Source organism: Rutilus rutilus, assembly GCF_951802725.1.
Source record: "Rutilus rutilus genome assembly, chromosome: 7".
Classification (NCBI taxonomy): Eukaryota; Metazoa; Chordata; class Actinopteri; order Cypriniformes; family Leuciscidae; genus Rutilus; species Rutilus rutilus.
The window spans coordinates 35,459,844-35,487,090 of NC_140221.1; the positions used below are offsets into that span (position 1 = coordinate 35,459,844).

A 27,247-nucleotide genomic window follows, 5' to 3' on the forward strand; every position below is an offset into this window, starting at 1 on the left:
GCACGTTTGAGCTTCCGCAAGAACCAATGAGGTTTGTTCTCGTGTATTACGCAGCATGTTTGAGCTTCCGCAAGAACCAATGAGGATTGTTCTTGCGCGTCAAGCAGGTTCAGTTGAGCTTCTGTTTATGTTCGCTGATCAATGTTTATATGTGAATAAAACTGGTCAATTCAAATGGATTAGTTTTACGATCTCTTTATGAAGTTTTTGAAGTGTCAAAGTGTCAGTTGCGTAGCTGTCAATGGAGGGACAGAAAGCTCTTAGATTTGTTCCGAAGATGAACGAGTCTTGCGGGTTTGGAACGACATGAGGGTGAGTAAATGATGATAGAATTTTCATTTTTGGGTGAACTAACCCTTTAAGGTTATCCATATAGTTGCAGTTATGATATGGTATTGATATTGCAGTCCTTTCAAATGTGTTCCGTTTAACAGAAAAAATTGTCAGTAGTACAATGTACTACTTGGAGTTTGTCTCACTGCAGTGGTTCTTCCCAGTGTTTATCTTCTGTCACTTATCAGAGCATTTATCTCCACTGTTCTCTGTTAACAAAATGAGTGCACACTCCATAAGCCCTGGTGGCTCACCTGTTTCATCTAATAAAATCTAATTTAATTTGCAAACCTATTCAGCTTGTTTGTATCTCTGTATATTTTAGGGGTTTTAATATATGTCTGATGTGTAAATAATCAAATGTCTCTGCCTTTTCAACCAGCTTTGTATTATTGCAATGTCAGCAGTATATGTAACTGAACATTGTGTAATCTTTCCCCATTTATCTCCGTTTATTGGTCAACTAAAGTCACGTTTTACTTTACAGGCTTTTGACAGCTCCAAGTCTTTTGTGAAAACTACAGATTGTACTTCTACAGTTTGATCGAGCCCAGTGTATTTGTTACATTGGTAACACATTGGTTGTTAATGTTTTTATAACTTTCTGGCAAATTGAAACACCACAGCCCTTTTTCTCTGTTTTCTCTAGTGCAGATTGATTAAAAACATTATCCCATTATTTAAATGATCCCATTAAATGTTGGCTGTTTCAAATTCAGATCAGAATAACCTACTATCACATTACTTTCACTGTTGCTGCAGTATACAGCATGCAAATGTTCTGTCAGCATGAAAATCCCGGATGAGCTGTAATACATTTGCCAAAATGTGCGTTATACAACAGAGCTCACTGCCCTGGCCTGAATACTATATTCCATAATGGAAAGTGCTCAATTTGACCTTCAATTTTCAGTGTGATAAAGAAATCACAAGTTATAACAGCCATCATTTTTTAACACCCTTTTCTCGACTCGTTATGTAATTAGACTACCAAGAATTAAGACATTATAAGACGCCGCAATAAAACAAATCAATAAAAATGCTCAATAACCATTTTTACACATAATAGGGCCATGTTGTAGAATACTTCTGTTTGAGATGTTTATCAATGCATACTGCTTCACATAATGCTTTTAAAAATAGTTGACAGTTTAGTTTGCAGTACACTATTCTATTTGAACACTGCATTTTCTTATTCAACAGATACAACTTTAGCACCTGTCCTTGACTTTCATAGTTTCATTGCAATTTGGCAGATGTATTCATCAAACTAACCATAAGTCACGGAGTACACAGTTAAGACCATGAAATCAAAGTCTGGAAATTTGTGGCTTTTAGTTCAAGTTAGCTTTGAGGCCATATATTTGCCAGTGTATTCCAAAAACTATTTTATTTATCTATCTTTAAAAAAAAAAAAATCATGTATTATTTGAAATCACTAATTACATTTATGGATTTGGCAGATTCCTTTATTCAAAATGATTTACATTGCATTCAGGGTATATATTTTATGAGTCTTGCTTTTCTAGAAATCAAATCCATAACCTTGGTGTTGATAGCACCGTGCTCTACAGCTTACATGAAGGCTGAATATGAAGTAATACTGTGCTCATCAAGCTATTTCACGGAAATTCTTAACACAGTCTGGATTTCCGAAAAACAAACATTCAAATAGATGTACAAGACTGGCTGTCTGAAGGGGGAGATGGGTAAAAGAGTGAACTCAAAAACACAGAGGTCAAACCAGCACAGGTGTTGAGCTCAGTTCAAACATTATCTCTTGTGCTGATTCAGATACTGCAAAAGAACTTATTTGATGAATGCCTTCAATTTAATAAACCCCAAACAAATCGACTGCATTTGTGGGGAAAGTGCTCTGCACTCCCTCACCTTGCCTGAGCTGAGTGTTTTATCACTCATTACCTGCTCTTTCTGAAGCTGTGAAGGTCAGGTTCTCTTAGCCTACTAATACAGAATGCTCCAGGCACTCATTTAAAATGATTTCAAATGGTGGATCACCTTCCAAATATAGGCCTATCTAAAATTATTCTTCACCACTCATGCATAGTTATAAATTCCAAGATTTCAACCTGTCACACACAGGTTAGTGAAACAGGCTAGTGATAGGAGAAACAAAGCTTTTCGAAACTTTGAATCAATTGTTCCATTTGCTTCATAAAATGAGTCACTGTTTCAAAGCGTTCGAATCGCCAATCACTGGTTTGAAACAAATGATTCGCAAAGGTTTCGAACCTTCATGAAGCGTATTTTGAATTCATTAAAACTCTCACTTTCACACTAACAGCGTTTCTGCTTCGTTTTGATAGAGGAAATAGTGATAGGCTGAAGGTTGCTAAATGGAGTATTTTAAGAGATTAAAAAAAAAAGACTTCAACTTTGCTTTTCATTTATTACTTAAAGCTCACTTGAAGTTCTTCGATAGCTACCTACATCAGAAACTTACTGGCCTAACTGATAAAGTTCACACATTATTTAAAAACAAGTGAACATTCAGTAATAAAATAAGAACAAATGCACAAATTAAGCAGAGATGAATAGCCTACTAAATAACAAAGTTACAAAGTCTATCAGTAGTAGGCAATTCAGGTAGCCTACATAAGTTAATAATTAAGCCTAAATGTAAAATAACACTATTTGTTCACTGTAGTAATTAAATATAGTTTCATCTTTGTTAAAGCTGTATTTTGTTGTTTTATTAATATTAATGACAGATTAGGTGCAAGCTGTCAAGACAGACTGCACGGACCGAAAAAACTGACAAACATCCGTTTCTTTCTCAACTCACTTATGACATAGGCCTAAACGAGAGAATACTTGTCGAGACGATGATTCAATGACTCACTCATGAGTACAGTTGCTTGTTTCCTTTCTGTGCATTTGACTGAACCGACTTAGGATGAATGACTTAGGGCCTACTCATTTAATGATGATTATATGTCGCCACCTACTGGCGTAATTATAAACACACAATTCAAAAGAGTCGAGTAGATAATATTGTTTTAGTGTTTTTGAAAGAAGTCTCTTATGTTCACCAAGGCTGTATTTATTTGACCAAAAATACACTAAAAAACAATATTGTGAAATAGTATTTGAATGAATTTTTCTTCTATTTTCATATAATTTTAAAATGTAATTTATTCCTGTGATGACAAAGCTGAATTTTCAGCATTATTACTCCAGTCTTTAGTGTCACATGATCCTTCAGAAATCATTATAATTTGCTGATTTGTTGCTCAGGAAACATTTCTTATTATTAGCAAAGTTGAAAACTGTTGTGCTGCTTAATATTTTTATGGAAACTGTGATCAACTTTTTCAGGATTCTTTGCTGAATTGAGCAAAAGTCCAAAATAAATATTTCTTTGAAATAGAAATCTTTTGTTAGGCTACATTATAAATGTCTTTACTGACACTGCAAAGTTTAGTGTTTGTTCACTAATAGTGAGGTTGTACGTTTTGTGATATCATGAAAGAATAGCCTTGAGCAAAGAGACTAAATTTATGACATGTTCTGTCATTTATGATTGGGATGGTCAAAGGACTTTCAAGAAGTATAAACACAGGTGGTGAACAGATAAAAAAAAAGATCTCCAAGATGTCCAGTGTCCAAAGTGGGGTGTATCAGAACCTGAAACAGCAGCAACTGGGCGCTGAACGGTATGTTTGCAAGCGTGTCTCTGAGTGAGTGTTTGATCATTTTCTAAGGGGTTTCCTCACGATGAGTCACCTCTCTTAGTGGGAGGGACCAGATTCATTTTTCCCTTTGTCAGCTGTTCTTGGATCAGCGTAGATGTGTTAGCGCAGATGTGAGATGGTGGGATGTAAACCAGAAGAGTGGACTTGAAGAGATTATGCGTGTGTGTTTCTTAAAGGAGGCCATTCTCATAGAGAATTGCATGTAATTATGCATGATAATTTTTTATTTTCATGGTGAAGTACTCTCTCCTGTCCCAGCTTAATATGCAGAGACTACGCTGCAAAAGGGGAAAATGGATAGTTTATACATTGAAGATATATACATCTATCTGATGTGACTTTTAAAAAATACTTTTGGTTGGTGAAATCTTATTTAGTCATGTTAATTTAGTCATATTAAACTTTTAAATATTTGTATAAAATATAGAAATATAGAAATAGCCTATATATTCAAATATTGTTAGCATGTCATTTTTAAATCTATATATCTATATATTTTTTTCTTCCAATACTTTTTTTTTGGAATAAATCCTAGGCCCTATAGCATGAAGCATGTTTAGGTGGTTAGCCAGGTATGTTTCAGTTTAATTCGTGCCAACCCTGGGTTTTAGGCACCATGAAAGTGGTTTGGCTTTTAGCAGTATTCATTGCCATAGTAACTTACGCTCAACGGCTAAAGGTATGCTCACAGTCACACTACATGATTTTTGGCTGGAATTCGCAGTTTTCCAAGGTCTGCAACAAAATCCCCGGACTGCAGTCAAATTGGTGCATGTTGCAGTGCCGATGGCCGTAAAGTATGAGCAGGTCACACAGGTGCACACACTACAAGATCACGTGACAATAATATCAAAAAGGTTTTAAAAATAACGCAATGTCTGTGACTGCTCGGGACAGGCTACGATCACGACATCACGATTATTTTTAAAACCTGTTTGACATTATTGCCACGTGATCTTGTAGTGTGTGCAATACAATGACAAGGTGGAGGGACACAGAAAGCATTTTGTCTTCATGTCCGAGGCACTTCACTGAATTTGTACTCTGAAAATATTTAACAAAATGTGGACAGTGTCTATAATTGTTTTGGCAATATTGTATTTACTTGTGTTACTCTCTTGTGAAAAAAAAAAAAAAAAAGAACCAAGATATTTTATACAAAACAGACTATAAAGTTTAGTCCCTCAGTCTGAACTAAACCCCGTCATGCCAACTATTCTCCACTTACCAGAAATGACATCATTCAGGTCTCTTTAACAGTGGTGCAGAAGATGGCAAGTATAGTATCCTACTTTTTATTCATATTTAATCGTATTAGTCAGGGAGGGTACTGTCAAGCTTAAAAGGGTAGGCATTTTCTGAGCGGCTAGCAATAGCAAGCTAGTTTTGAAAGCACTAGATCCCACTCTCCCTTCAGAGCGTTCGCCAAAGCCACGCCTCCTTCGAAACACATGAACGCGCCGGTCGCTTGCACACAGCCAGAGCAGATTCAGCTAATTCATTTCGGCATTGTGTTGCCAGAGAAACAGAGGAACAGCTCAGAGTAGAAAGTCACAGTTGCTATCTTGTAATTATGGTTACAACCAGGTTACAATATGTCATGAAGCATAAGCTTGTTGTTTTGGTTCAGGAGGAACTGTAAAAGGTGGCTCTCTGTAGCGGTGTTGACGTGTGATGTCTGTGCGAATGGGTTGCGCAGAGGTATGGAAATACATATGTTGACTGGCAGGTAGGACATCCTATCATTGCCTTTTGACCCGAATGCAATGATTGGACGAATATGTTTCAGTCCTGAGACTTCTACAGAAGATATAGGCTATGTAAAAATGTTTTATATGAAGACCACTTCTATTATTGATTGCTATCAGGATGTGATGAGAGTTTCAACCAGTATAACAAAAAGGGTTTAACAACTCAACCCCATCACATAAAATGAAGATGGAAAATGATTATTTTTCAAAAAATGTATTTTAATCCATAAGTATATACAATGTACTTATTTCATTGCTGCCATATATGGTCTATACTCTCCTACACAGGAACAGTGGCCATTTTGTGCAAAAAAAAACTCAACCCCATCACACTAAACCCTGTCACATATATGTATGTATAATTCTAATTGTTTCGGGTTGTAAGCTTGTGACAGGGTTGTGAAGCTTTCACTTCAGTATTTCACTTATTTATGTATAATTGTGATTAAAAAATAAATAAAATAGTCATGGTTTCAGTAAAGATATACTTACCAAAATCATGAAAACTCATAATTTTGTTATAAATAGAATATTTGATGTAATGTGTCCACTTGACAAGCATCCTATGTCAGAAATGGCAGCCACATCAGCAGCAGAAAGACTGTGTTGTGCAACCAGATAAGAGACAAAATTAAAAAATAAAAATACAAAATTAAAGGCAATGTCCCTTCAAACCTGTTACAATCTTCAAACGTGCTTATGCACGTCTATTATTTGTTGATTTTAGTTCTGCTTTTAATACAATTCAGCCCCACCGTTTAATTCAGAAATTGAAGATGTTTAATGTTAATTCTTTTTTAATCAGGTGGTATCTTTCTTTTTTGACAATCGGACCCAACAGGTTAGAGTCAATCACACTTTATCGGAGCTGAAAAATACCAGCACAGGTGTTCCACAGGGATGTGTCAGTTCCCCTATCCTTTTTACATTGTATACCAACGAGTGTTCAAGTTGTGATTATAACAATTTTATAGTGAAACTCTCGGATGACACAGCGATACTTAGTCTTTTGTATGAGAATACTGATTTCTCAGTTTATTTCTCAGTGGTATCAAGGTTTGTAGAGTGGTGTGATCTAAATCATCTTATTTTTAATAGAACAGAAAAGACTGAGGAGATGATTTTTGACCTTAGATCAATAGGTGATCACACACCAGTGCTCTTACATGATAAATCAATTAAGCAAGTACGTTCCTACAAGTACCTTGGTATCCATATGGATAATACACTTAGTTGGGGGATTCATGTGGATACAATTTGTTCTCGTGTGCAGCAAAGACTGTATTTTTTACGTAGACTTAGACTTTATGGTGTGGACCAGAAAATTATGTGGTTGTTTTATCAGGCAGTTATAGAGAGCATAATCAGATATGGCATTACGGTTTGGTTTGGTAACCTTACAATTCAGGTAAAGTCGAAGCTTGCACGCTTGGTTAAAATAGCGATGAAGACCATTGGGAGAAAATAACTTTTGTCACTTGAGTCATTGTATGAACAATCGGTTCTGAGAGAAGCACATCAAATCGTGGCTGACCCATTGCATGTTCTGTACACAGAGTATGAATTGTTACCTTCTGGAAGACGATACAGATTTCCAATGTGTAGGTATAACCGTTTTAAGAAGTCTTTTATTCCTTTTTCAATTAAAATGTTAAATGACGAATGAGTTTTTTTTTTTTTTGTGTGTAGATTTTTTTAAACATTTTTTTGTTTTGTTTATGTTTCCAATGATTTTGTCAATGTAAACACCTTGAGTCCAACACAAATTTCCCCTTTGGGGACAATAAAGTGTATTTCATTCATTCATTTCATTCATCACACTATTCTCAACTATTATTTTGGGGAAAAATAGGGAAGACGATTAAAAATGAAGGCATTTCTTGTGTTCAGTTCACTTACTTAAAAAAATCTAGTAAACCTGCTGCCTTAAAATTATTAAGTAAATAAACTTAATCTTTAATACCTTCTTTTTTTTTTCGATTAAGCATGAAGTTTATTTACTTAATTTTAAGGCAACGGGTTTCCTAAATTTTTTTAAGTTAAGTCAACTGATCACTTTTTACAGTGCATCTGACATGTTAACGACTAACACAATAAAATAGTGGTTTTAGTTAAGTATCTAAATTTAATTTTCATTTTTACAAAAATAAAGAGACCACTACACAAAATTTGCCTATTTTTAACTTCAGTCCCATAAAATTTTTAAACTTATCATAAAATGTTACATTTTATAGTTATTAAATTGTTATGAGGTACACTTGAGCAGTATGGTGATGTTTGTTTTATAACAATTTATTAGCAATATTTAATGCCTGAGGTGGGAAAAATATAATATGTTGGAGGTTTGATATGTGTGTCACATCCATAGAAAGGCAGACAAGGCAGATGTAAACAAATAACAAGTTAATTGAAGTGCAGAGTGAGCGATGCAGGATAACTTGAGTGCGATGATAATAAAGCAGATATGGTGAACACTTAGCTGACTGTGAAACAATGTCTTTGTAGAATACTGATGAACATGATGACGAAGGACCACAGGACGATGGACGAAGGAAACCACGGGACAACAGGTAAGTATCTTCAGGTTGGTATTCAGGTAAGGTGAGTCTGTAGCGTCGAGAGACGAGACCAGACACTGAGGTGCGGGAGACTGTGACTGAAGTATAGTGAGTGCAATCATGACGTGCAGGTGCCGGTGATTAGAAATCAGGTGACTGTAATCTGGTGTAATGATGGGGTGCAGTGGGCGGGAGTGATGATGTAGATGGCTCTGTGACAGTACCCCCTCCTCAAAAGTGCAACTGCGACGACGGGGATGACCACGACCTCTGGGTGCAGGACGAGTGGGATGATCTTGATGAAACTGGGTTAATAAGGAGGGGTCAAGTATGTCATCACGGGCTACCCAGGAACGGTCTTCTGGGCCGTACCCTTCCCAGTCGACTAGGTACTCCAGTCGATTGCCCTGTCGTCGCGAGTTAATGATGGATTGGACTCTGTAGATGAGTACTTCTTCCGCGACTTCAGGAGGAGGAGGTACGTCAGGGTCACCGGGTTCTGTGTGGGGAGGAGACAAGGGTTCAGAATAGGGTTTTAACAGTGAAATGTGAAAGGATGGAGAAATACGGTACTGTGCAGGTAGGTTGAGCCGGTAGGTGACGTCGTTGAGCTGCCTCTGGATGGTAAATAGACCTATGTAGTGGGGACTCAGCTTATGACAGGGCAGGCGAAGACGGATATCTCGGGTGGACAACCATACTTTTTGTCCAGGTTGGTATTGGGGTGTCTCTGATCTTCTGGCATTGGCTTGTGTGCTGTGTCTTCGCACTGCCTGTTTTAGATGGACGTGAGCTGAGTCCCACACCCTCTCACTCTGCTCGAACCAGTGATTAACAGCTGGAACCTCTTATGGTTCACCGGAGGCTGATATCCTAGGATGCATTGAAATGGCGTGAGTCCGTTGGTTGACTGGCGGAGAGAATTCTGGGCATATTCCGCCCAGGTAAGGAACCGGTTCCAGCTGTTCTGGTTCTGGTGGCAATATGACCTCAAGTACCTCCCGATCTCTTGGATCTTGTGCTCAGTCTGGCCGTTGGTCTGAGGATGATAACCAGAGGATAGACTGATGGAGACTCCAAGGAGCTTGAAAGCTTTCCAGACACGGGAGATAAACTGAGGACCTCGGTCGGATACTATATCCTCAGGGAGACCGAAATGACGGAAGACATTTTGGAAGAGTGCTTCGGCTGCTTCGAAGGCTGTGGGTAATCCTCTGAGAGGGATTAGCTTGCAGGCTTTGGAGAATCTGTCGACAATGATGAAGATGCAGGTATTGGACTCTGAGGGTGGAAGGTCAGTCATAAAGTCAATTCCCAGATGGGACCACGGACGATGAGGGATGGGTAATGGAACCAGTTTGCCAGCGGGCAGTCGACGGGGAGTGTTGGTGATGGCACAGACTGAGCAACCCTTGAGATATTGGGAGATACCTTGGGCCATAGAGGGCCACCAGTAGCGTTGACTGAGGAGGAGCGAGAGAGTTCGCTGGCTACCTGGGTGTCCAGAGCCCGGAGAGTTGTGAGCTGAGTCCAGAAGGGGCAGACGGCAAGATGTAGGTACGTAGATGCACCCTTCTGGACCTCCCGGCAGAGCAGGTTCTGCTTGAGTAGCAATTCGAATGTCTTCATCTAAAGACCAGAGCATGGGACTGACGATCATGGCTGGAGGGAGGATGGTCTCAGGATTGGTATGTTCTGGATCAGGTTGATGGAGACGTGAAAGAGCATCAGCTTTGGAATTCTTGAATTCTTGATGGCGAGGAGCTCTCTGTTGCCAATGTCATAGTTCTGCTCTGCCGGGGACAGCTTTTTAGAGTAGAAGGCACATGGATGGAGTAAAGGAGGGTTCCCCTGCCGCTGTGAGAGCACCGCTCCCACCCCTGTGGAGGAAGCATCCACCTCCATGGTGAATGGCAATTCTGGATCTGGATGGGTGAGGATGGGAGCGGTGATGAAGGCGTCCTTGAGTGTGGCAAAGGCGGTGGTGGCTTTTGGATTCCAGGACAGAGACTTGGGCCGGGTCTTGAGGAGTGAAGTCAGAGGAGAGCTGAGAAGACTGTAGTTATGGATGAATCTGCGGTAGAAATGTGCAAATCCAAGGAATCTCTGTAGTTCTTTGATGGTTGTTGGTTGAGGCCAGGTCCGGATTGTGTCCATCTGGATGCCTCGTTGGTCAATGATGTACCCGAGAAAGTGAACTGTAGAAGTGTGGAACTCATATTTCTCTAGCTTCAGATAGAGATGTTGTTCCCTGAGGCGCTGGAGGACCTGTTTCACGTGGTGCCGATGTTCGGTGAGGTTCTTGGAGAATATCAGGATATCGTCGATATAGACAATGACAAACTGTTGGAGGAAGTCTTGGAGTATTTCGTTCATGTAACCTAGGAAGACTGAAGGAGCATTGGACAGTCCATAGAGCATGACCCTGTATTCATAGTGCCCTGGGGGCGTCGCGAAGGCCGTCTTCCATTCGTCACCCTTACGGATGCAAATTAAATTGTAGGCACTTCGTAGGTCTAGCTTGGAGAATATACAGGCACCACGTAGTTGTTCCAGGGCTGAGGGGACCAGAGGAAGGGGATAACTGTAGCTCGATGGTGTTTTTAGCCCCCAATGGCTCCTTCCAGGCAGCTAACCCTAACCTCAACCTTAAACCTACCCATCCCCTCGCTGCCTGGAAGTTGGGGGCTAAAAACACCAAACACCATAACTGTACTTGATGGTCTGTGAATTGAGAGTCCGGTAGTCGATGCAGGGCCGCAAGCCTCCGTCCTTCTTCGCCACAAGAAAGAAACTGGAAGCGGCAGGGGACGTTGAAGGGCGGATGCAATCCTGGCGAAGTGCCTCCTTGATGTACTCTTCCATGGCCTTCTGCTCCGGGATGGACAGGGGATAGACCCTTGGGTAGAGTATGTAGTTATATGTAGTTTAAAAAGAAAATCTTTGAAATATTACAGAATCCCAGGAATGATCCTGGAACTAATCCAGCCGATCACAGTGCATAAACATGGTATAAACAGGAAAATCTCGTAATCACTTGTGCAAATTTCTCACGTGAATTTATGTGCAAACCGTTTTTTCCCCCCGCTGTAGGTCAGGACAGTCTCTTGACCAAATTTCTTGTAGTTTGTGCAATTCGTCAGCATTGTTTTGTGTAGTATGCGTGCTGCTATGACAAGACGACGGCAGATGATAACAAACCTTGTAGTGTAATGTGAGCACCACAGCAATTCAGCGAGTCCTACAGTCCTGTAGTGTGAGTAAAGTAACACATCTCTGACGCAATAAAATCACTCCCCCAGTTTCTCTTGCTCCAAATTAAAGGTCACTAGATAACTGGCTTTTAGCAATTTTTTTATTTATATATTATTTGTTTAATTAATATACCCTTAATCCATTAAACATGAGCAATTTTACTTTAACAATTATCAGTTAGTTTAAATTTATGTAAAAATATAGGCTACAGAGATGTAATATAAACACGCTTTAGAATCAATATAGATAAAGCTTTAAAAATGACTACATATGAGCTTACATATTCAAATGATATAGCAAGATATTTACTTCTTGCTGTGTAAATGCATTTATATACTTCATATTCTTCAATCTCTTAATCCTTGGCAGAAGAGACAATTGAATCGCACGGACTCTCGCGAGAAGTGAATCACAGGTTTGCATGTGATTGGCTGTTCGCTGATGTCACACTTTCATGTGCTCATGCTCCATCAACAACATGGTAAAAAAACAAAGCTTAATTTGACTGGTTTGGTTTTGTCAACTCAAAGCTAATCCCGTAACCCTGAGTTTGTTCAACTACCATAATGGTATGAGCCCCTAGTAAGCCAGAAGCCATTCCCGCCTGACCAATGGTGTGTGAGTATTTGGCTGGATAATCTGGGCATCCAACCAACTGTTAAATCATTATTGCAATTCCATTTGGTGATGTTAGTGCTAGAGGAAATACACATTTCTCCTTTAATGTGTGTATATGTTTGCAGTGTATGTATGTGTGCACCTTTCCAGTATGGACGTGTGTGTGTGTGTGTGACTGACTGTAGGAAATGGAGGCCTTTATCATTCCCTGTGCAGGCTTACCTCACCGTCTCTAAGCAACGGTTGCCAAGCAGCCCGTATAGCTGGAGCAGAACGAGAGAATGAAGAGACTGAGCACGAGAGAAAGTCTGTTTAGCTGAAGGACATCCTACACACACACACACACACACATACCTACACACACACACACACACACACACACACACACACACACACACACACACACACACACACAGGCATGTCGATAAAATAACACATAGGTTATCTTGTGTGTGTGTGTTTGAGACCATAGAGCTGTTTATGAAGGACACTGAGCTTGGGTGCATCTGCAAGTTCACAATGTTCCCATCTGAAGAGTGTCGGCCAACATCATCCTCTGAGAAAGCAAATGTGTGTGTCGCTGCCTTGAAAAATGCAGGTGTGTCTCTTTCTGAGAGACGTGCCTGTATTCACTAAGTGGTTTATCGGGGATAAAGCACAAACTGTTACAGGAATTAGCCACTTGACATCATTTGCAAGTTTACGATGTGTTTATGCATTGCGTTTGGTGTGTGTGAGTGTTGTGTATTAATCATTCTAATGACAGCTCTCTGTATGGAGAGAAGCTCCATTATACACTGGGTCACATTTTAAGTTTATTACATGACATAAATGAATTATGATCACATGGTTGTGTTGCACTTCTCTCTCTCTCTCAGGGTTGGATGACTGTTTGCTGCAGTATATGAGGACATTTGAGAGAGAGCAGATAAACGGAGAGCAGCTGCTTCACATCACCCATCAGGAGCTGGAAGAGCTCGGCGTGACCCGCATCGGACACCAGGAGCTCATTCTGGAGGCTGTGGACTTACTCTGCGCACTGGTGTGTGTGTGTGTTTGTGTGTGTGAGAGAGTGAGAGAAAATGAGACTGGCTGTGATAATGATGTGTTTGTTTTGTTTAATGACACGACAGACATTTTATTCAAACTCCGCTTAACACTGAATGATTAACACCCAGCGGGAATCTCTCAACCAGTATACAAAAAGAGGAGGGAGTTTGTGTGCAAGGAAGGGAAGATGCGTTTTTGGTTCTGATTGGCTGCTGGAGGAATTCATGCATCATAGAATGAGAGGAGGAGTTCAATCTCAGTCAACTAGCTAACTTCCACACAGCTGTTCATGCAAACCAATTCATCTCAGAAGCAGAATTCAGGTTTATAAGTAGGCTAAAGAGCTGTTTCGTGTGAAAGGATTACAAGTGGACAGCAATAAATACAAATGCAAATGGGGTCTAAAACAATTTGAGATCTTATCGCAGATGACAGCGAAGGGTCGCCTACTCAGTCATAGTTACATTTTATTTGTCCAGTGTGCAACAACATTGGTGACAGCAGTACTTGTTGACTAATATTATTTTTATGCTATTATAGTATTTATTTATTTATTTTTAATTAGATTCTATTTTTATATTTTCAATTTTCATTTTAATTTTAGTCATTTATGTTTTATTATTATTTTTATTTAAGTTTTAGTAATTTTGCTTTTGTAATTTTTATAAAAGAATTTATCTCAATTTTAGTTTTAGTCATTTTCAGCTTGAACTTTTACATTTTATTTCCGTAATTTGCTAAAGTAACATTTCCAAGGCAAGTTTTTTAACCTTAAGTTGTTCATCCAATATTTATATTTTATTTCAATTCATTTCTGTTTTATTTAATTTCATAAAAACTGTTTTTAATAGTTTTAGTTTTAGTTAACAATAACAACACTGCTTTACATTGAAATGTGTGTTTCACTTAAACTTAAATGGCTTCCATTTAAAGTAAACATTTTAAATTAAATATAAATACGTAAATATAAAATTAATAAACATTATGAATATCATAACAAAAATAGTAATTGTGTAAATTAAACATGAATTTACAATTACAAAATAATAAATATTATAACAAATAAAAATAGTATAAATTAAATATATAAATTATAAATATTATACATTATAGTCATTAATCAATCAACCACTGTGCTAAAACAAGGGTTTTAAACTGCTGTTTCCATTTGGCTTTAAAATAAAATAAAATGTGGTGCATACCTGCCCTCTGAAGCACCATCCCAAAGTCTTTCGCTCCTTATAAATTTTGCATTGAACCTTTTTTAAAACAAGAGTCAGCTGTCACCAGATCACTCCTAAATTCTCATGGGTTCTGCTGACCTTTTTTTTATTTTTATTATGTATTTTTTTATTTGCTTTAGGTCTCTGCTATTTATCCTGACATTCATAGCTACCTGGAAACTTATTTAAATTCTAAAGATGCCTCGAAGAGCTTTTAGGATCCTTCAAGTGATGAACAGCATTTCAAAGATCTTACCCGTGAACCTATTTATATAAGGATCTATTTATAATAATGGTTGGAACATTGAATGGTGTCTACATATTAATATGCATGGCCGCTGTAATTTATGCAGCGAGGAGCTTGAATTAGATAAAAGAACAACAGTCACAACTGTAGAAAAAGACACGTCACTGCTGCAGATACCAGTTTACACCATATATAGAAAAAACGGAGAAGTCGGAAAAACCCCTCCTGCCAATAAATGAGAGATGTTTGGTCCAGCTGATTAACACTATAAACAAACCCAAAGGAAATGTGAGAAAATCTATCTATTTAGAATCTAAAATCTATTTAGCCGATCGATACACAGAAATGATGGGTTCTCCAAGCAGCAGTTCTGTGAAAATGGCATTTATTCTGAGTAATGCATTTTTCCAGATATGAATAGAGACTTGATTGTGTGCTTTATTTCATTCCACAGTGTAGGCAGTGTTTTATTTCTGAGTAACTTTGTTAGTGTGTAGTGATGACCCTCTGTACATGCTGTGAGAATGCTGCTTGATTTTTCTGCTGCTTACACTTAGATTTTAAGTCTCAGAATGATAAAATCAGCCATAAGATTGACTGCTATGCTTCAGACCTTGGACCCTCTTAGAAAAAAACCCTGCTGTTGCACTGTATTGAAAAGATAACATTCTTGCTAACACTCATGCTAACATTCAAAAGTTTGTGGTCAATAAGATAGTTTTACATTTTTTGAAAGAAGTCGTTTATGCTCATCAAGGCCGCATTTATTTGATCAAAATAGTATAGCTAAACAGTAACATTGAGAAATATTTACTTGAAATTATTACAATTTTAAATTTTTAAATGTAATTTATTCCTGTGATGCTAAGCTGAATTTTCAGCAGCCATTACTCCAGTCTTCAGTGTCACGTGATCAAAGACTGTAGATATACAAAGACGGTTCACTCATATTACTTATAAATGGGAGAAGCAGCATTTATGCTCAAACAATATTTGAGCATTAGAAACAACATTTTTGGGACAGTTCATATCAGATTTTGTTGCGGACTTGAAATATGTTATTTAATTGTTAGTTCAGCAAGCAGTTTTTTTTAGATTTAAGGATTCCCCCATTCAAATAGATAGGACTTGATCTTGAATTCCCAAAATAGCTGCCCGGAGGCATTGCAAATATGACCGCTGAGTGAACAGACTTTCTTTGAAAGGGATTTTGTACATGATCCTTCAGAAATCATTCTACTATGCTGATTTGGTGCTCAAGAAATTTTTATTATTATCAATGTTGAAAACAGTTACTTCATATTTTTGTGGAAACCATAATAGATATTTTACAGGATTCTTTGATGAATAGAAAGCTTAAAAGAACAGCATTTAATTGAAATATAATCTTTTGAACATTACAAAAGTATTTACTGTCACTTGATCAATTTAATGCATCCTTGCTAAAATATTAATTTCTTAAAAAAATCTTTTGAACAAACAGTAGTGTAACTACTTTAACAATGATATTTTTTCCTGTTGCAGAACTATGGTCTAGAGACAGAGAATTTGAGGACTTTGTCACACAAACTCAATGCATCCGCCAAGAATCTGCAGAACTTCATCACGGGGCGGCGCCGTGGGGGCCATTATGACGGACGAGTCTCACGGCGTCTTCCAAACGATTTCCTGACTTCAGTCGTTGACCTCATCGGAGCTGCTAAAAATCTACTGGCATGGCTGGACAGGTACTCAAACCTCCAGGAACAGGGAATGAACTCACCTGGGCTGAATAGAACAGACCTGAAAGTCATATGATATCATGAATGGATGAAATTGATATCAAACCTGATAGAACTGTATTAAAAGGGAGTCAAATAACCTTGATAAGCTGTCCAAAATAACAAATAAACTAATTAAATTCTATTTTTTTATAGTGGCAAGTGCACAAGTGCTCTGACATATTGTAGTGTGGTGCTCATGAGAGACCCAAGTTTTGAGTCCAGCCCAGGTCTTGTTCCCAACCTCTGTTTAAAATGTTAAAAATGTCTCTTTATGTATGTTTGCTTTGTTTGCAGGTCTCCATTTGTCAGTGTTTCTGAGTACTCAGTGCTGAAGAACAACATTGTTCAGCTCTGTCTAGAGCTAACCACTATAGTACAACAGGTGTGTGTGTGTGTGTGTGTGTGTGTGTGTGTGTGTGTGTGTGTGTTGTGTGTGTGTGTGAGTGTTTTGGTATTCAACACACACAAACAGCATAGCCCTTTATTATTATTTTAAATGTAAAAATGTTCTTCTCCTCTTAGGATTGCACAGTGTATGAAACTGAAAATAAGATTCTGCATGTGGTGAGTATTTCTCAACACTTTCTCTTTTACACACACAAACTTGTACACCTATACCTGTGAGGACCCCCACTAACTGTAGTAAGAGCATACTTTCGATTAGCACAGACAATTATTTTGACTCAGTACTGTAAATAATATTATTGTTAAACCATTTATGTGAATTATACACTCACACACAGCCCTTATATTTAGATATTTCAAGTAAAACGTGTTTGGGAAGTCACATGTATCTAGCCTGCTCTGAAGCAAACGTCAATGTGTGTGTGTGTGTGTGCGCGCGCGTGTGCTTTGCCTAAGGTTGGATATCCTGAATAATGCAGATTTTTCTCCCTTCAGGATCACTGCCTGTAGAACAGAGAGAAAGAGAGAGAGAGAGGGATGGATAGAAATAGACAGAAAAAGATGAAAGAAGGAATATAACATGAATAAATATACATATAGCATGTGACTTATTAATGCAGATTCATTATACATTATGGGTATATTTCATGATGCTGAATGCCTTTCATGTGAATGGTTTGGACTGCTGCAGGGTTGCCAGTATTTACTGCTCCCTCCCAGTTCAACAGCTATAATTAGACTGAGAGATTTACAATGGAATCGCAAACATAGACTGACAACACTGTCTGTTTGTCTCTCATTGTCTTTCTGTCTTTATCTCTCTTTGCAGTGTAAGACTCTATCAGGTATCTGTGAGCACATTATTTCATTGTCGTCCGATTCGTTGGTGTCACAGTCTGCTCACCTCGAAGTCGTCCATCTGACTAACGTTATGCCTAGCGAGGGCCTGGTGAGTAAACAACAGCAATAACTCTTTCATACTCTACAGAAATATGAGAAAGTTTATAAAATGTAATTGGTTGGATTTTAGGAACTTTATCTCATCACATAGACAACTATAAGAAAGCCATTTGCAGGTTGATTTCTTTAAAAAGAAAAACACTGTTGCTCTGTGGTGTTATAAAAAATTGCTCTGCTTGTTTAAATACCCGACACAGCAACATTGACTCAACCAATGGCGTGAGTTTGGGGCAGGACTATTTGTTTGTGTGACCAATAGCAGATAGGGAAACCTGTTTAAAAACAATCATTGTTTTTGCAATTCCATTCAGTGACAGAAATTACACACTTTAAGACAGTTTGAAAAATCTGTATAAATCTCACAACACTCTCTTTCCTGTTTTTAGGGCATGTACATCAAGTCCACATATGATGGTCTTCATGTGATCACTGGAACTACAGAGAATGTGAGTTCAGAGCTGTATTTATTCTTTACCTGTCTTATACTTTTTCAGATACTTTTTCGGAGCTTTTTCACATAAATTGTACAAACCCAAATCCTAAGATTATAAACCGCTTCCCACTGTTATTTAAGAATATAGGCATGCCATTTAGGGGTGTGTGATACGTATTGTCTATGATGATACCGTAATTGTTGTTTTAACAATGTGCGAGCTGACATTATTAAGTGTTTCTCACTTTGCAAAAACAAACTAAACATGCTTTGAGAGTCCACATATTCACTAAAAATAGTGAATACAATAGCCAAAAATAGCCATCTCTAAGCAACACACAGCAGTGTTTTGTTATTGAATGAATCTGCTTTTTTTAATGAGTCATTTGAGTGAATGATTTAATGACCCATTCATAAAGACAGGCAGTTGCTTCATTTCTAAATGAATGAAAATATTTCAGTAAATGATTCAATGACTCACTCATTAAGACAGGGACTTTCTTGCACCTTCTAAAGGTTTTAGTTTCATATTTAAAAATATTACTTTATTTTCTTAAGCCCTGTGATGGACTTAGGAATGTCTAAGGGAACAGGAATAACCCTGTTATGGTTCAGGGTGTTCCCCTCCTTTTGCCCGAGATCCATGGCCTGAGCATCCATGACCCTACATACTGTAGGACAAGTTATTTTGAAAATGGATGGATGGATTTCATTTTTTTTAAATAAGTTCCTATTTTAGTATTCAAATTTTTTTTTTTTTAACATCAATTTCAAAGTATTATTTAGGGCCAGAGCATCGATGGTGAAAGGACCTTCTTGAAATTGCGTAGTTTATTATGTATTTGTAATTGCTGTGTACATGCATGTATGCCATCTCTGAGCCGCATTGAACAGTCTGTGTAAATACATCTAAATGCCATCTAAAGACCATAATGGGTCTTATTATAAAAATAAAAAAAATACTGAAATAAGTGTCCTGAGAAATCACACCTGAGTCTGTGACAGCCTTAGGCTCTAAAAACAGCAAAAAAATCATATTTTTTCACTTTTTTAGCCAATCATGGAATGTTTAATACCTTTATGTGTTGGGGATAACGCAGTCTAATTATGTGGTTAAGCAGATGGTGGCAAACCATCTGAAATGTGTTAAAGCACCTTTAAAAGGTACGATAGCACTCTTTGAACCACCTCTGCTTGTTTCCATATAAGGTTTTAATTTATGCCAGTGTTTGATATTTATAGTTGATGTATTGCACATCAGCATGAGATGTGATGTTATAAATAACTAAAATAATTTTATCCAGACTGGTTTGTCATAATTGTATGATTTAAAGCATCTTCTGAGTTCTTCTACTGCTAGATTAAAACTTCTACATTCTCAGATAAATTGGTAAAAAAGCTGTCACTGGGATGTTACCATTTACAAGTACTAATATGTACACTTTTGGTACCTTTGAAGTACTTAGCACTCTTTAGGTATAGCTTTTGAAAGGGTACCACCTCAGTGACAGCTTTTGTACCTTTTTGTCTGAGAGCGTATAAGTGTTTATGGCAAATCTAAGATCATTATTGATGATGCTATGTGATAGGACTTCTTATTCCGGAGGAAAAAAAACGGGTCTGGTTTTCTTCATATTGTCAGTGCACATTTCAGACAGTATTGCTCTATAAAGCACATGCTGTGCTGCAGCTCTTCTGTGGGGACAGCAGAACCAGGTCATCCGCATTGAGCAGGCACTTGATTTCAGAGCTGGCTAGAGTGAGGCTTGAAATGGTGGATTGTTCCAGTGCTGTTGTTAAATCATTTATGTAGATGTTCAATTGGGTTGAACTCAAACATGCCTTTTTTTAGTTGCTGGAAGAACAGAATTCATTGATTTCTAACTCTTAATGCACATTTAGCCTACTGTTCAGCTAAATGGATTTTACAGTTTTTAATGATTTTTTCAGTCTATTCAGTCTGTAGAACAACATATCAGAGCAAATGCAAAATCTTCTGAATAACATTCTGGACTGGTGTGGCATGGTTTAGTAGTTAAAGATTTGGAAAAATTGTAAGTTCAAACCTCAAAAGGTTTGAAAATGCCAACCGTTGTACCCTTAAGAAAGGCATTTAATCTGAGGTTGCTCCAGATGGACTGTAAGTCACTAAGCATTGAAGCATCATCGAAATGACTGCTTACTATGTTTGAACCGATTATGAAAATATTCTTTAAAATAAATGTTTTAGCTGTTTATGCCTAAGTGTGTGGAGAGAGGAAATGAGCAGAGCTGTGTTTCGCAAAAGCATTGTAAGCCTAAGTAGATTGTAGAAAGTTAGAAACCAGTGCTCTCCACGATCTACTTAGGCTTACGCAGCCCAGATGAGTGAGACTTTGATGAAAAGACGTCAAACGTTCTTCATAGGAAAGGTCAACATTCAGGCATGTATGATACTATAATACAACACCGAAATGCCTTGGTAAATAATTGGTGTCAGATTTATCTCTATAATGAGCAGGGGTTATTAATCTCACTATCTCTCTCCTGCAGTCTCCCGCAGATCAGTGTAAGAAGATCCATGCCGGTGATGAGGTCATTCAGGTCAATCACCAAACAGTGGTGTGTATCTTTGCATGGGTCAGTCATCTGTGCTTGCATCTTAGTGCATAAATGTGCAGATATTATATTGTTTGTGCAGATATTGATTGGCAGTTGATGCTCAAGGGTTTTCAGGTGGATCTCATGAAGCCTGTCAAGAACCTGTCTGCAAAATTTCTTTGTAAGAAATGGGAAAACTTAGCAATAAGGTTTCATTTGTTAACATTAGTTAACATGAACTAACAATGAACAATACTTTTACAGCATTTATTATTCTTAGTTAATGGTAATCTCAACATTTACTAATACATTTTTAAGATCAAATGCTGTATCGGTTAACATTAGTTAATGCACTATGAACTATGAACATCAACATTTTTATTATCTAACATTAAAGGAGAACTCCGGTCAATTTTAACATTGAGCTCATTTTTTTGTACATTTGGAGTGCTGTCAGTACAGAGAACAACGACAAAAATCGGTGTTGCCTACAACGTGTTATCCTCTTTTTAAAATTTGCACCCTGTTGACTTCAATGGGGCAAGTTTTAAACCTGCTTTTAGCCTCTTAACATCCTTGATGTGTCATTACAAGTGCACAGGTCATGTGAGTGATTCCTTCGGAGTGAACGCGGGTGAATCTGACTGCAGTAGATGTGAAAGATATGAATAAAAATGATGTCTATTCAGCCAGCGCACATACCTGTATTTACATCCTGTTTTCGGTCGAAGTCCACAGTAATCGATTGTCGAGTTCACGCGCATAGGTTTAGTACCTATGATCACGCGCGTGAACTCGACAATCGACTCATCAAAAAATGAGCTCAATGTTAAAATTGACCGGAGTTCTCCTTTAACAAAGGTTAATAAATACTGTAAAAAATATGTTGCTCAATGTTAGTTAATGGTGGTTAACTAATTTTAATAAATGAAACATTATTGTAAAGTTTTACCAATTATATATTTCTAAAGAAAATATTTCTTACTTTAGAACTTTTTTTTGCACTGTAACATTGTTTTTTCAAAATTAATGCACATTCTCAAAATTCAAAACTAAGCACGTTCCCAGCCACCAATTCTCTTTAATTTAAATTTCAGTTTTATATTACAAAATGTTATATTATAGTTTGTGTATATATATATATATATATATATATATACATCAAATTCTCATTCATATATGTATGCCTAGTTTTGTCATGAAAACTTTGTCATTTTGGGTCTTTTTAACGCAAGCTGATGATATTTACAGCGTTAACTACTTGGCACAAGCTGATTGGTTCATGTCGCATCTGCAGCCAATGAGTTTGCTGCTCAACATTTAAATGGCTTGTTACCATTCACTATAGCAGTTTGCAGCGTGCTTTCAGAGTTCGTCTAAAACCCCCCAACTTCCCCAGCTCCACCTGTATAGATCGGCTATGGGTAATTGATATGCTATTTGTGCAGCGCAGCAGCAATATGTCTTACATACTCACAGCAGCGTATCAACGTATGTATTGGCAGCAGCAAGTCCCTGTACTTGCTCTGCAGCAGCACCAATAATCTACAACAACAGCAATAATCAACAGCAGCAGTGTAGCAGATCTATTCCGCCAAGACCAAATACATTAACATTGTCATATCCATATATATATATATATTTCTATCATGACAACAATATACACATATATATATATGAGAATTTGAAAAGAAATACAAAAATGTCGTCATTTTGGGTTTAAATCATCTATATCTTTAAGGTTGGCTGGCAGTTGAAGAATTTGGTCAACTGTCTTCGTGAGGATCCAAGTGGAGTCATCCTCACGCTGAAGAAGAGGCCACAGAACACTCTGGGCTCCACCCCTGCACTCCTGAAGAACGCCCGCTGGAAACCACTTGCCCTGCAGGTGTGTGTGTGTGTTTGTCAGGACAGCTCAATGTGTTTGTTCAAGTTTATCCATTTAATATGTAGTGCATACGAGTGTGTGTGTGTGTGTGTGTGTGTGTGTGTATGTATAAAGAGCATCTCAGAGCACTGAATGAGTTCCGTACGGCTTGTTGCCATGGCAGCCAGAGTTCTGTGGTTGCTCTGGATACAAGTATCAGACAGATGCAGTTAACAGCTTGCACATGTGTCCTCTCCTCACAGTCACGACACAGTAGAGCGGAGTGGACGTTCACTCATGAATGAATTCACATCGGCGATTTGAAGGACATAATGATAATTGACATAACCACTGATCAAATTGTGGTAGAACAGGATTTTCAATCCTCTCTGGATGATTAAATAAACAATTTTACACTTGTGAATTACTGCATGAAAACAGCACTATGAATAACCTGATAAAATGACTAAAGAGTAGAAGGGCATATTTGCACTTAAATGTTTACATGCAATAAAACAATGCCCATTGATAAATGATAGGGATAAACTGATGGACAGTGTTTTTATGTATGTCTCTCCCGCCTCTTGTTGCCGGGTTGCTTTCTGGTGCTTGTTGCTATGCTTTTCCTCATTGCTAACTGACTGATGCAGCGCTCTTGGTTGCTAAGGGCAACACTATCTTCGTTTTGAAACACACTCTTGGTCCTCTGTTAGTCAAAGGTCTTTAGACGTGTGTGTGACCGATCACTGTCCTGCCCTCTAGTGAAAAAAACTGCAAAAGACTAACATACTGTACAAGTATAATATGATTCATGTTTGAAAATATATTTCTGCCTGAATAACCTTCATAATCCATCATGAGAAATATAAGATCAGTCTGATATTATGTTTTTTTAATAGCTGATTTTATTGTAATTATTTTCCTTCACATTAAAGGGGCTATATGTAAGAATGTTCATGGATTAATAGTTTTTTATTAGCTTGTAACAGAACTTAAAAAACGAGATCTATGTAGTTTATAGTCTCAAATATACTTTATAATCAAACTAATATTTAATGACCTCATCTGTCGGTGAAAAAAATATCCACATCATGAATGGATGCTTTCTTAACTGCTGCCTTCTCACCGCTGACATTTTTGTTGTGTTTATGTTAAAGGGATACTCCACTTTTTTCGGAAATATGCTAATTTTACATCTCCCCCAGAGTTAAACAGTTGAGTTTTACCGTTTTAGAATCCATTCAGCCGAACTCCGTGTCTGACGGTACCACTTTTAGCATAGCTTAGCACAGATCATTGATTCTGATGAGTCCAGTAGCATTTCTTTCAAAATGACCAAAGAGTTTCAATATTTTTCCTATTTAAAACTCGACTCTTCTGTAGTTAAACCGTGTACTAAGATCGACGGAAAATGAAAAGTTGCGATTTTCTAAGCCTATATGACTAGGAACTACTCTCATTCCGGCGTAATAATCAAGGAACTGTGCGGCTGTACCATGAGTGCAGCAGGCGTAATGATATGACGCAGCGCCTGAAAATAGGTCTAATAGGTTAGACAAACTTAGTCCCGGTCACGTTGGAAGAAGTTACCGAGCTGGGGACTATTTTCAGGCGCTGCGTCATATCATTACGCCTGCTGCACCCATGGTACAGCCGCACAGTTCCTTGATTATTACGCTGGAATGAGAGTAGTTCCTAGCCATATAGGCTTAGAAAATCGCAACTTTTCATTTTCCGTCGATCTTAGTACACGGTTTAACTACAGAAGAGTCAAGTTTTAAATAGGAAAAATATTGAAACTCTTTGGTCATTTTGAAAGAAATGCTACTGGACTCATCAGAATCAATGATCTGTGCTAAGCTATGCTAAAAGTGGTACCGTCAGACCCGGAGTTCGGCTGAATGGATTCTAAAACGGTAAAACTCAACTGTTTAACTCTGGGGGAGTTGTAAAATGAGCTTATTTCCGAAAAAAGTGGAGTATCCCTTTAAGAGGAAAGCGCGTAGCACATATTTACATATTCATCTGAACGTCGCTCTCAATAGCATGGACGGCGTTGGGATGTTCGTTAACGGTATATAGTTGCAAAGGTATTTCCAACTTCTTTTTACTTGTAAGCGAAGGATGAAAAACAACTTTGCGTGAGTATATCAGGTCATTGAATCAGTCATACGTGTGCACGAGTGAGAGCACGAGCAATAAGTTGCTGGCCGCAGTTCACTTAACGGCCACTGGTGTCGCTAATAAGGGTTTCTGAATTCTACAATCTACACATAGCCCCTTTAATATAATAACAACAAAGTGCCGTTAGCTTTATAGTCATGCTGTTTTGTGCATGCTTTTGATTGACAGCCGCTGTCCACCAGTCCGTGCAGTGGTTCTCCTACACCACCCAGCACGCTTGGGTCAGTTGGACTTTCACCTGGAGTGGACACACCTGGGGGACATGATGTTTTTATTCTTTCCCCTGTCTACGGACACAGGTATTTACATATGAAATATATGCAAACCAAAACCGTTAGTCTCTTTTAGCATGTTGGTTGAATTTCTCTCTCTTTTCCTTTTGTTTTCCTTCTTTTTTGCTCCTGTTCTCATTCTCTTAGAGAGGAGGATCTGGATCGGGGTGGGTTTGGTGTGTTTGGCTCCGATTCTCCAGGGTATTACGTTGAACAGGAGGTACTGGGGGGGCAGTACTTCCCCCTCCTGGAAGAGGATTCTGGGAGAAATACCGGACTGCGACGCAGAGACCGGACCCCAACTCACAGTAAGAGCATACACATTAGGGCTGCAACTAATACTTGGATAATACAAATATGCAAATACATAAATGAAAATTCAAATAAAGTTCTGTTATGAAACTCTAGATGGCGCAGGCTGATTGGTTCCTGCTGTATCAGTAGCCAATGAGCTCGCTGCTCGACCTTTATAAACGTGTTCAGCATCAGCTATGGCAGAAACCCTCCATCTTCCCCAGCTCCACATGTATAGATCAAAATGATTGGATTTAAATGATTTATCTGTACTAATTAGTAGAAGAACATGCACTGCCCACTGATAACAATAAATCAATGGGCAGGATTTTTATGTCATTTTATAAAGAAAACAAGACCTATTTTCAGAGCATGAATATTTATTTTTTGCATTGTACCATTATTTTCAATAATTCCAATTCAGTCATTTCAGATATCTCTACTGATAATTTAAATTTTATATAATAAAATATGATATTATACATTTTAAAAATATATAGTTACATATCATGGTAGTATTTGTTTTACTGAAATCCATTTATGCAAATTTTATTTAAAAAAAAGCATTGTGTCTGGACAGGATGATTTTGATTGCTGTATTACAGTTTGGATTTAAGTGATTTGAGAGTAATTATTATTATCGATTTTCTCAATTAGTTGTTGCCATCCTAATTCATATAAGTACTGTACAGTACTCTTGATTCAAAACAACATAATATTAGGCTACATGCGGTTTCTATACACTATAGTATACTGCATTCTCTTTTTTAAATAATAAATGAAACACTCCAACCGCACAGTTTCCAACCATGCATTTTTAAATTGTGGTATGCTTGTGCGATGTTACACAATGTAAGTCTTACATCATGCCTGGATGGCTATTTTTTAAGCTGGACATAAACGCAGAGTGCATTATGGAGATTAAGCCACCATGGACCTCCGGCTTTAAACTGCAAATCTCAGCCATTTAGTATGTTGCAGCTGCGCTACTGTGTGCACTAATACACACTAACAGAGGAGATGATAGATGCTCTGAAACGCACCAGAACATACACACAGACACACTCAAATGTTGTATGTCTCTGCCTGTAGGTGACCTCCGACAGGTTACCATGGGAACTGAATGGCTGGCAGAGCCTCAAGAATCTGGAGTTTACAAAAGAGGAAGCAGAGGTGCTGATTTTACTTGTTTGCATACTTTACTACATTACTTTTTGTTCACTCTACTGGCGCCAAGTCATTTAAAACTTTAAAACATTTATTTGTCACTTCGACTCACTTTTTACTTGAGCACAACCGCGATTTTGTCTATCTGGCAAGGAATTTGAAAGTGGTTCACTCAAAAATGGCATTAATAGTTCAGTCTTTTTAAAAACAGACAGATGTTGAGGATTTTAGTTCAGAGCTCAGTGTCTGTAATGTGAGGCTAACATAAATACTCCATCTCTGATCCTTACGGTATCAGTAGGAAAGAGAGGTGTAAGATAAACCAGTGGCCCACTCATATTTCTCCATTTTTAAAGTGTCCATTATATTCAGAGATCTGTGACTATATGATCTCATCTAATTATGTTACGCCAAAGATGTGTGTATGTTAATGTATGTTTATATTTCTAGTTAACGAGGAGCTTCTAGTTAGAAACTTCTTGATAACTCAAATCTAAGTGTCATTCTCAGTTGCATATCCTGGTATTTACCATTAGTGTGTGATTTGTGCAAGTTGCTTTGACTAACAACA

General features: G+C 37.9%; 1 protein-coding gene across 1 annotated transcript in view; it reads left to right on the forward strand.

Moving 5' to 3' along the window:
• The window catches only part of LOC311294114 (connector enhancer of kinase suppressor of ras 2), a 44,183-nt gene that overhangs the window by 5,743 nt on the left and 11,193 nt on the right, over positions 1-27,247 (forward strand). Inside the window, exons 2-12 of the mRNA XM_084414790.1 lie at positions 13,110-13,273; positions 16,276-16,478; positions 16,809-16,896; positions 17,037-17,078; positions 17,749-17,868; positions 18,266-18,325; positions 20,845-20,913; positions 22,634-22,780; positions 25,112-25,242; positions 25,363-25,523; positions 26,602-26,682. Coding sequence (XP_084270916.1) covers positions 13,110-13,273; positions 16,276-16,478; positions 16,809-16,896; positions 17,037-17,078; positions 17,749-17,868; positions 18,266-18,325; positions 20,845-20,913; positions 22,634-22,780; positions 25,112-25,242; positions 25,363-25,523; positions 26,602-26,682 — 1,266 coding nt within the window. The remainder of the gene's footprint in view (positions 1-13,109; positions 13,274-16,275; positions 16,479-16,808; positions 16,897-17,036; positions 17,079-17,748; positions 17,869-18,265; positions 18,326-20,844; positions 20,914-22,633; positions 22,781-25,111; positions 25,243-25,362; positions 25,524-26,601; positions 26,683-27,247) is intronic.